General features: G+C 36.0%; 1 protein-coding gene across 1 annotated transcript in view; it reads left to right on the top strand.

Moving 5' to 3' along the window:
* The first annotated feature begins 3,426 nt into the window (after positions 1–3,426).
* LOC144452088 (sphingosine-1-phosphate lyase 1-like) overlaps positions 3,427–12,002 on the top strand; it is a 33,351-nt gene continuing 24,775 nt past the window's right edge. Inside the window, exons 1-3 of the mRNA XM_078143100.1 lie at positions 3,427–3,449; positions 9,872–10,070; positions 11,856–11,923. Of these exons, the coding sequence (XP_077999226.1) occupies positions 3,432–3,449; positions 9,872–10,070; positions 11,856–11,923 (285 nt within the window). The 5' untranslated portion in view covers positions 3,427–3,431. The remainder of the gene's footprint in view (positions 3,450–9,871; positions 10,071–11,855; positions 11,924–12,002) is intronic.

Here is a 12,002-nt window from a genome sequence, read left to right as displayed (position 1 = left end):
GCTATACAATCATGTATTTCTTCAATGAAAAAGTGCTAAACTTGGTACCGGTCACTATAACTGTTAATTATATGTAGATATTTTAACAACATTCATGGACAGTGTGAGTGATAAGGTGAGATGGTACACTCAATAAAATGCATTGTTTTATTAAACAATTTTCTTACAATACATGAATTTACATACTTTGGCATGTAAAGTACTCGTAAAAATATTAAATGTTGAGAGCTCATCTCACTTTTAATCTCAAAACAAATTGACAATAATTGAATCTTCAATTTGGTCACAAAACTACGGATTGTAAAATGTGACACTCCCCCAAACAGTGTAGCACAAAATATGACCCTTCCCCAAGAACAGGTTTGTAAACTGTGACCCCCCCCCCCGATTCATCCTGCCCTCCCCTTGTAAATACTGGAGGCCCCCCTTAGGGACCGGTCAGTTTCTTCGGCCTGGGGGGTGGATTGGTAGGGGGGTCACCCTGTTTTTGAAATTGGCAGTAGGGGGGGTCATGCTGTTTTGAAAATTGTGGATAGGGGGGGTCATTGTGTTTTAGATTGTGATGGAAGAAAAAAATCCTTTCTACAATGGCATATAGCCTTGTCTGAAATGTGGTACATGTCAATATTTGTTCTTGTCCCTGTTTCTTACATTAATTCTTTAATATTACTTATTAGTTCAAACCTAACTATACATATTCATATACATGTACCGGTATTACCTACCTACCACACTAGTTACAGAACATGTCATGTAAATGCTTGGCTGTTTCACAATCAATGCTTCGCTTATATTGCAGTTTGGGGCAAAAGTGAACTTGAAGGTTTCGTAATGGTAATTTTCATAGATAGTTTATAAATGAAGTTAATCTAAATTGTTCTACTCGTCATGCTATTGACACTACAAATCACCACATCTCATCAGATTCCAGTTACTATTATACACTAGGTATGACCACCTAAAGTTCTCTAACATACCGGTGACTTTATTATACATGCAATATTAATGCCCCTATATACTAATGTTACATGTCCATTTTATGTGATATGAGAAACTCATTTATAAACGTTTTACGTTAGCTTTTCGAAGCTTGGATATATTACCTCAAAGGTTATGAATAACCTAAACATTGCCTTAGTATCTCAACCAAAAAACTCCAGATCTGCCAGGGGAAAACCCCAAGGACTCCCTCACCCCCAGAGGTCACTCATACATTCAACCAACAATCAGATGCACCAACAACCTTTTTACTGTCATAATGGTATTAAACTTTTCTTAAATATTTTCACCCTATTCTAATTTGATATGATATTGTCTTTTCAAGATCTGAAACGTTTTTGCCAAGATAGTCTAAAATTGCCGTAAACTCCAAATCTCCCCTACCAATGATACTACCATTATAGATGTGCTGACCTTTACTACATGTATATAATGATGCCATTTAAACTTTTTAAGAACATATTTCAACCCTTAGTGTAAGTGATAAAGAATAGTTTCTGATACTTGCTGTCTTCTAAAGCATGGATTAAGTTATTGCTTGAAAGGGTCTGAATAGCCTAAATATTGGCTTTAAGAGTAAAAATCCTCCAGGGTTTCTAGAGGGAGACCCCCCTCAGACCCCCCACATGAGGTGGACATATCCCAGTCTCAAGCTCTTCCCCTCTTACTGTCAAGATGCTATCAAAGTATATTTCAAAAGTATTTCAACCCTATGTAGTTGCTTTTAACATGTTGGTGTTGTCTTGTAAGGCTTGGAAATTATTGTCTGAAAGGGTCTGAATAGTCTCAAAATTGACTTTTCAGAGTTAAAAACCTCCAGGGCTTCTAGGGGGAGACCCCCTAGGACCCCCCCCCCACATGAGGTGTACACATCCTAGTCTCAAGATCTTCCCACTATACCTCTTGCTGTCAAGATCCTATCAAACTATATTTCAAAAATATTTCAACCTTATGTAGTTGCATTTTACATGTTGGTGCTGTCTTGTAAAGCTTGGAAATTATTTTCTGAAAATGTCTGAATAGTCTCAAAATTGACTTTTCAGAGTTAAAAACCTCCTGGGCTTCTAGGGGGAGACCCCCTAGGACCCCCATAACAGATGTACATATTCCCTTCTCAAGCTTTCCTACCTTTCACAGCCAAGATGCTATTAAACTCCTTTTCGAATATATTTACCCTGTGTAGTCAATACATTTTTGTAATTATAAATATGATAGTGCTAACCTGGGATCTTATAGTAGATGCAAGACAGTCAAGCAGTCCACACTGAGTCACGATAAAAAAAATACCTGTCATGCGAATATTATATATGGGGGGGGGGGGGTCATCATGTTTTAGAATTATGTGATAGGAGGGGGTCAGCCTGTTTTTGGTTTTACAGATAGGGGGGTCAGTGACTTTTTGTCGGCCCGATTTAAGAATCCACCGCCCCCCCCCAGGCTGGAGAAACTGACCGGTCCCTTAGTTCATAAACTACAAATATGGAGTAGCTTTTCTGTTCGACGAAATTTCTATATCACTAGAAATTCTTTTTGGAAGCTATGTAAAGGGACACTTGTCGCTGGTTGACATGTGCCAACTACTGACTTTGTGTATATATATATATATATATATATATATATATACCATATATACCATATATATATATATATATATTGAGCCTCAAAAGGTACAAATCCTGTTATGCAAATAAATTTTCTGCCCTTGAAAATAAAAGTTTTGTCTTACAAATTTGAACTTTTTGCTTTGATATTTCTATTTTGAACAAAAAAAATAATGTTTTGTCCTATGAAAGAATATTTTTATCCTTGTACCGAATATTTTGCTCTCCAAAATTTAATTATTTCTTCCACAAATGTATTGTTCCTTTGTCATCTCTGGGCCGCCGTATGGAACTCTTTCTTGGTTGTAACTCGGAGTTACAACCAAGAAAGAGTTCCAGAACTACCAAAACTATAAATATAAATATAAATATATATATATATATATATATATATATATATATATATATATATATATATATATATATATAATTATACACACACACACACATATATATATATACACACATATATATATATATATATATATATATATATATATATATATATATATATATATATAGATACATTATACATTTCATTTCATTTCACTATAGCGCTTTTTCGTTGTAAACCATATTTCAGAATTGAGTCCTAGTCAGTCTATTTCAGTTTAATCAATAAACTATTTAGTGAATTATTAACACCATGGATGTTTTATGTTAAATATGCATTTTTAATGTATAATACATCCATGCTCTGTGATACGGCAAAAGTGACCTCCATCGAAGGCATGCCATGGTCATCGCACTTTCAGACTTTTGTCGAACACATCGAAAGGCGCCCTCATAGTTTACGGCATGTTGTTGTATAATACGAAGATGGCAGCGACCATGGAACAACCCGACTCGGTGAGTTCACAAAAATGCGGATATGTACTTTTAGTGGCCACGATATTTTTCGATAAAAGTTTTCGCTTTGTTTTTAATTTGAATGTGTCGTCTTTTTAAGCTGTACATAGCTGATAACATGTGAATAAGTAGAAACTTGAGATGGTAGTCGTACGTAGCCTGTGGTCATGGTCCAGTGTTGGATCAAGGCCATTCTAGCATGGTTGTGTAATATACAGTCAGTCTTACCATGGAAGTATACCATGGTCTTACAAAACATAGAAATATGTCGACTATATACGCACGAACTTTACGCTTGTTGTGTACATTAACGGTACGATCATATCTGCGATTCCAGAACGAACCCGGACTTTGATTCACTCGACTTCGGTTCACTTGTGCAATGTGTTACTGTGAGTCATCGTCGTTGAGTTGCTAGCACATCACCACGTAAACGCAAGACGCAATTTAATGTAAATATGCAGGATCACGTAACAACACTGAACACGGGCATTGGACCTGGTTCCTTTCCGCTCCGCTAAGACGTGAATGAATTACTCCAGAATAATAGTGCAAATAAATGAATTTACCATTGTTGTCTGCAACAGTATGTTGTTAGAATATTGTCACCTACTTCCACTTCATATTTCTGTCTTCCTAATATTCCCAATGTCCGCTTATTTGTTCTGTGACTTACTTGTCTGTGACCGGAGGAATCGTGTCCATTCGTAAACCCATTCTTTTGTACATATTTACCATGATCTGATCTTCCTAGCTAACATTTCTTACAATATTCCTACAGTAGTACAGTGTTCACCTTTGAAACTAAGTTAATGTATGTATCATAGATGTAGATGATTGTATTCAAAAATCATTACTTTCATTTTGGAATTCCTTCCTTTGTTTGCAATGTTACTGCTATGTTGTTTACATGTATTAGTAATAATGTTAAAAATTAACAAAGCTAGTAATGATTCACACACTGGAATCCAAAAAAAATATAGGAAATATCTCCGATATCTCAGACCACTATTCATTTACTGGTCTGAAACAGTGCAGTACCCTCTGAAAGTCAATTGACCCGCCACTGACGCACACAGTTTCTAGTGATGCACCAAAATGTGTAGTCTATCAGCTAGCCCTCGGATGTTCTTCTGATAAAATACGACACACAGCTGAACAACGCTATCGAGGATGGAACATCCGAGGTCTAGCGAATGTCATCAGGATATAAATAACTGCCAATCAGAGAACCGTATTAGCGACAAGCACAAACAGAGGACAATAGCTAAATTTTCGTGCATATTCATCTTAAGGAGGGGCTTGTAAAAATAACCACCAATGTGTTAACTAAAATGTGTGAATGACAACGTCTACACACTCATCAAACACAATTACCATAAACTGATAAGACATAGTAATGACATAAATGTGTTTGTCAACACCTGCATGCAGAGATTGAATATATTAAAGTATATATATGCATATATGGCCCAACCCACCGCTTATCATAATCTCAATGGAATGTCCGGTCTGAAAATGACATTCGCTAGACTGTTCGGGCAAGCCCTCTCATGCGAACTTCGTTCGCTTATAGTTATAGCATCGAAAGAAAGCCCGAAGGTCTAGCAGCAAGACTACAAAATTTGGTGTTCCCCTATCTCTTACTGTGTGGTGACACACAAGAAATGACAGTTTTTATCAGACTGACCCACAACAAAATTTGGCTATCGTTACAGGGCACACTGATCTGAGATCTTATGTATACATTAAAGGGTATCAAGAGAACCCAGCAGTAAGAGAACTTGGTCAGGAGTAATATGACTTAAAATGATTACTATGCAGTCACTACTACATCCATGGTGCAGCACTATGACTTAAAATTATTACTATGCAGTCACTACTACATTCATGGTGCAGTAGTATGACTTACAATTATTACTATGCAGTCACTACTACATCCATGGTGCAGTACTATTACTTAAATGTTTTACTGTGCAGTCACTACTACATCCATGGTGCAGTACTGTGACTTAAAATTATTACTATGCAGTCACTACTACATCCATGGTGCAGTACTATGACTTAAAATTAATACTATGCAGTCACTACTACATCCATGGTGCAGTACTATGACTTAAAATTATTACTATGTAGTCACTACTACATCCATGGTGCAGTACTATGACTTAAAATGATTACTATGCAGTCACTACTACATCCATGGTGCAGTACTATGACTTAAAATTAATACTATGCAGTCACTACTACATCCATGGTGCAGCACTATGACTTAAAATTATTACTATGCAGTCACTACTACATCCATGGTGCAGTACTATGACTTAAAATTAATACTATGCAGTCACTACTACATCCATGGTGCAGTACTATGACTTAAAATGATTACTGTGCAGTCACTACTACATCCATGGTGCAGTAGTATGACTTAAAATTATTACTGTGCAGTCACTACTACATCCATGGTGCAGTAGTATGACTTAAGATTATGACGGTGCAGTCACTACTACATCCATGGTGCAGCACTATGACTTAAAATTATTACTATGCAGTCACTACTACATTCATGGTGCAGTAGTATGACTTACAATTATTACTATGCAGTCACTACTACATCCATGGTGCAGTACTATTACTTAAATGTTTTACTGTGCAGTCACTACTACATCCATGGTGCAGTACTGTGACTTAAAATTATTACTATGCAGTCACTACTACATCCATGGTGCAGTACTATGACTTAAAATTAATACTATGCAGTCACTACTACATCCATGGTGCAGTACTATGACTTAAAATTATTACTATGTAGTCACTACTACATCCATGGTGCAGTACTATGACTTAAAATGATTACTATGCAGTCACTACTACATCCATGGTGCAGTACTATGACTTAAAATTAATACTATGCAGTCACTACTACATCCATGGTGCAGCACTATGACTTAAAATTATTACTATGCAGTCACTACTACATCCATGGTGCAGTACTATGACTTAAAATTAATACTATGCAGTCACTACTACATCCATGGTGCAGTACTATGACTTAAAATGATTACTGTGCAGTCACTACTACATCCATGGTGCAGTAGTATGACTTAAAATTATTACTGTGCAGTCACTACTACATCCATGGTGCAGTACTATGACTTAAAATTATTACTATGCAGTCACTACTACATCCATGGTGCAGTACTATGACTTAAAATTATTACTGTGTAGTCACTACTACATCCATGGTGCAGTACTATGACTTATAATTATTACTGTGTAGTCACTACTACATCCATGGTGCAGTACTATGACTTAAAAGTATTACTATGCAGTCATTACTACATCCATGGTGCACAACTATGACTTAAAATTATTACTGTGCAGTCACTACTACATCCATGGTGCAGTACTATGACTTAAAATGATTACTATGCAGTCAGTACTACATCCATGGTGCAGTACTATGACTTAAAATTATTACTATGCAGTCACTACTACATCCATGGTGCAGTACTATGACTTAAAATTATTACTGTGCAGTCACTACTACATCCATGGTGAAGTACTATGACTTAAAATGATTACTGTGCAGTCACTACTACATCCATGGTGCAGTACTATGACTTAAAATTATTACTATGCAGTCACTACTACATCCATGGTGCAGTACTATGACTTAAAATGATTACTATGCAGTCACTACTACATCCATGGTGCAGTACTATGACTTAAAATTATTACTATGCAGTCACTACTACATCCATGGTGCAGTACTATGACTTAAAATGATTACTATGCAGTCACTACTACATCCATGGTGCAGTACTATGACTTAGAATTATTACTATGCAGTCACTACTACATCCATGGTGCAGTACTATGACTTAAAATGATTACTATGCAGTCACTACTACATCCATGGTGCAGTACTATGACTTAAAATTATTACTATGCAGTCACTACTACATCCATGGTGCAGTACTATGACTTAAAATTATTACTGTGCAGTCACTACTACATCCATGGTGCAGTACTATGACTTAAAATTATTACTATGCAGTCACTACTACATCCATGGTGCAGTACTATGACTTAAAATTATTACTGTGCAGTCACTACTACATTCATGGTGCAGTACTATGACTTAAAATTATTACTATGCAGTCACTACTACATCCATGGTGCAGTACTATGACTTAGAATTATTACTATGCAGTCACTACTACATCCATGGTGCAGTACTATGACTTAAAATGATTACTATGCAGTCACTACTACATCCATGGTGCAGTACTATGACTTAAAATTAATACTATGCAGTCACTACTACATCCATGGTGCAGTACTATGACTTAAAATTATTACTGTGCAGTCACTACTACATTCATGGTGCAGTAGTATGACTTACAATTATTACTATGCAGTCACTACTGCATCCATGGTGCAGTACTATGACTTAAAATTATTACTGTGTAGTCACCACTACATCCATGGTGCAGTACTATGATTTAAAATGATTACTATGCAGTCACTACTACATCCATGGTGCAGTACTATGACTTAAAATTATTACTATGCAGTCACTACTACATCCATGGTGCAGTACTATGACTTAAAATTATTACTATGCAGTCACTACTACATCCATGGTGCAGTACTATGACTTAAAATTATTACTGTGCAGTCACTACTACATCCATGGTGCAGTACTATGACTTAAAATTATTACTGTGCAGTCACTACTACATCCATGGTGCAGTAGTATGAATTAAAATGATTACTATGCAGTCACTACTACATCCATGGTGCAGTAGTATGACTTAAAATGATTACTATGCAGTCACTACTACATCCATGGTGCAGTACTATGACTTAAAATTATTACTGTGCAGTCACTACTACATCCATGGTGCAGTAGTATGACTTAAAATTATTACTGTGCAGTCACTACTACATCCATGGTGCAGTACTATGACTTAAAATTATTACTGTGCAGTCACTACTACATCCATGGTGCAGTAGTATGACTTAAAATTATTACTGTGCAGTCACTACTACATTCATGGTGCAGTACTATGACTTAAAATTATTACTGTGCAGTCACTACTACATCCATGGTGCAGTACTATGACTTAAAATTATTACTGTGCAGTCACTACTACATCCATGGTGCAGTAGTATGACTTAAAATTATTACTATGCAATCACTACTACATCCATGGTGCAGTACTATGACTTAAAATGATTTCTATGCAGTCACTACTACATCCATGGTGCAGTACTATGACTTAAAATTATTACTATGCATTCACTACTACATCCATGGTGCAGTACTATGACTTAAAAGTATTACTATGCAGTCATTACTACTGATAAAACTGAATGCCTCTTGTAAAGGTCAACCATAGGTTTTTGCTCCTACACACATTATTGGAATGCATTCTTATTAAGGTATAGCCTAATTACCGAAAATAATTAACTTTGCACATAAATCATTAAAACTAAAAGCTATGCTAACTGTCTATGTGTGCTTTGTTATGGTTGATTATGTTCTAAATTATGTGGAATTTGAAGCTTACATTCTGAAAGGCCAAGATGCAAACAGGTTAGATACCCACACTATGGAAGTAGGTTTGTACATACATGTATGCAACAATTTACGGTTATTTATCATGGAGGAGCATTTGGTAAATCCGACCCAGGTAGTTTATCAACATACACACTGTAGAAGCAGTTGTTCACACATATTGGTTACATGTAGATTTTATTCCATCAGATGACACTCGTGTTTGCTTCCTAATTGTAGACAGTGATAGCTTCATGAGTAGACCCTACATGAAATGTGTTGTCAATTTACCAACACATTAACATCTCATTTAAGCTATATACACTGTCTAAATGTTTCTATGGATAATTAGCCCCTAATGGGCACTGGCCCAAAGGTAGTAAGCATTATACATGTACCTTTCATGGACCATTTAGAAACAAAAAATATGGAATGTATACTCTGGTCATTCTGTGTCACGACAATGTGTGTCTATGTCACTGGTATAAATACATCTCTGGTTGTACACAAAGATCTCCCCAGCCTCAAACCAGTGGTGGACAATCATGATTATTAATGAGATTATTTATGAATATTCATTATACGTCCCTGGCACAACCAATGGTATACACAGATTTCTATGAAGTGACACACCCAATGAAATAAATCCTGTATATTGACATGTACAAACCAATGTTGTATTTTGATTCTTGTACATGTAGGCCTTCCAAAGACTAGTAGTGTCAACAGTAAAACCAAAGTTGTAATGTGTGTTTATATTTATTATTTTGATTCTTGTAGGCCTTACAAAGACCAGCGTCAACGGTAAAACCAAAGTTGTAATGTGTGTTTATATTTATTATTTTGATTCTTGTAGGCCTTACAAAGACTAGTGTCAACAGTAAAACCAAAGTTGGAGCCGTACATTTCAATGGGTATCCAGATGTTAAACCAAACCCGTCATGAAATCAACAATTATTGCACTGATGTTGAAGCATGGCAACTGATATTATACACACTGGTTTGCACTCTTGTTGGTGTCTGGCTCTATGCCTTCCTTTTTGATCATGAACTTAGTAAGTGTACTGTTAATTATGTACCTATAGGGGAACACCAAGAAGAAAGTTATTTCAATTAACTTTAGGTTCTGAAGAATCACTTCATGATTTCACGTTATATAAATTTAGTGCCAAGAACTATCAAATTGAAATTCTTTTTCACCTCTTTTTAGAATACATGTACTACTAGTAGTTGCTTCATGGAACTAGACATGCATATGTGATAAACACTACATAAATGTTCATGATAAATTATCTGAAAGTTATAAGTTATGAGTCATGAATATTTATTGTTCATCTAATATACATGTATAATTGCTAAGTCCCATGAAGCATCACCAGACCATGGCTAGATCAATGAAGGTGAAATGGATTTTCCATTTGGTTTTTAGCCACTAACAGACACTGCCCGGAGGACCCAAGGGATATTTAATACACATGTACATGTATGTTGGGTTATGTCCATGTGTGCATGAGTCCATCCATGCATTCACCCTCATATCTTTTGCATGTACCAACCGATTTCAACCAAACATGGTGCAAGTTAAAATGCTTGGTGAGACATTGTTGTGAAATTTCACTCTTACTGTATGCATCATAACTTTGGAGGTGTAATACGTAGTGACTCCATTCAAGTGTCTACACCCATATTATCAAATATGAGCATTCTTTGAAGACTTTGACCTTGAAAGGCTTCTTCATGGTCAACTAGCCAAAGTTTGATTATCTTCATAGCTTTTTAGCACAACTGAACTGATAAGGTTCAGTAGTGCTATAGGCATGGCAAAGTGTCTGTCCATCTGTCTGTCTGTGTGTGTGTATGTATGTGAGTGTGTGTGTGTGTGTGTGTGTGTGTGTGTGTGTGTGTGTGTGTGTGTGTGTGTGTGTGTGTGTGTGTGTGTGTGTGTGTGTGTGTGTGTGTGTGTGTGTGTGTGTGTGTGTGTGTGTGGACAACTTAAACTCAAAAACTGCCAGACCACTTGCCTTGGTGTGGGGACATTACTTGTGGTATCTAGATGGGAAATTGTTCAAATCAAAATTATTGCACCTTAGGTCTGTGTTTTGGGTAAAATAAAATTGGGTAAAAAACTTAAACTCAAAAACCACTGACCGAATTCACCTGAAATTTGGTGAAGATGTTAATAGGGGTGTGTAAACAAAAGAATGTTCATGACATAGTGAGCCCATCAGTGATATGCAAATATAACTTTATAAAAATATGACTTTTTGGTAGAAAATCTTTTAATTTTAATACTTGGCTGAAATTTAACACGGATGTTTCTGGAGATTATGTGATATCTCGGACAACTAAAAGAACAGACTAGCAATGTGGCTTTTCCTTTGGTTTGATGGTGTCACTTATTTGCTTTAGCGGTAATCTTTTAATCGTAATTAGGAGCTTGTTGTTTATGTATGAAGTCATGATGTTACATTCGATCACATAAAGTAACAAAATATTTGGTCCCGAGATACACTCCAACCTAGTTGCAATAATTGTAGCGTTTGTTGTGATTTTGAGGGTTTTTGTGTGTTTTCCTGTTCTGATGTTGAACTGGAAGCAAACACTAAAATTCATGTAATGTTAACACAAATAAATGGAAGTGATTCAAATCTGAATCACAAAGTTGGGTGGATTTTTTGCTAAATTATGCCTTACCTGCCAAAAATTTGGATATTTCCTAACTCCAACATTAATTACGGAGCCTTCAAGACCCAAGAAACGTTCAGAGGTACCCTAATTCCATCAAAATCTGTAAAAGTAGCAACATTTTCAAGGTGATCTTGTCAATTTGTTTTACACAGGTCTCCGTAAACGAATCAAGTTATCATTCTTCAGATATGTGAGATATGTGCCATTTGTAGGAACCTTGGTAAGTATATATTCAGATCACATGATCACTATCTCATCAGTCACACATTTCACATGTATTAAACTCTGGTGAATATGGC

This window comes from Glandiceps talaboti, chromosome 22 (assembly GCF_964340395.1).
Source record: "Glandiceps talaboti chromosome 22, keGlaTala1.1, whole genome shotgun sequence".
Lineage (NCBI taxonomy): Eukaryota > Metazoa > Hemichordata > Enteropneusta > Spengelidae > Glandiceps > Glandiceps talaboti.
Note: the sequence above shows the minus strand (reverse complement) of the source record. Positions and strands in the feature narration are given on the sequence as shown.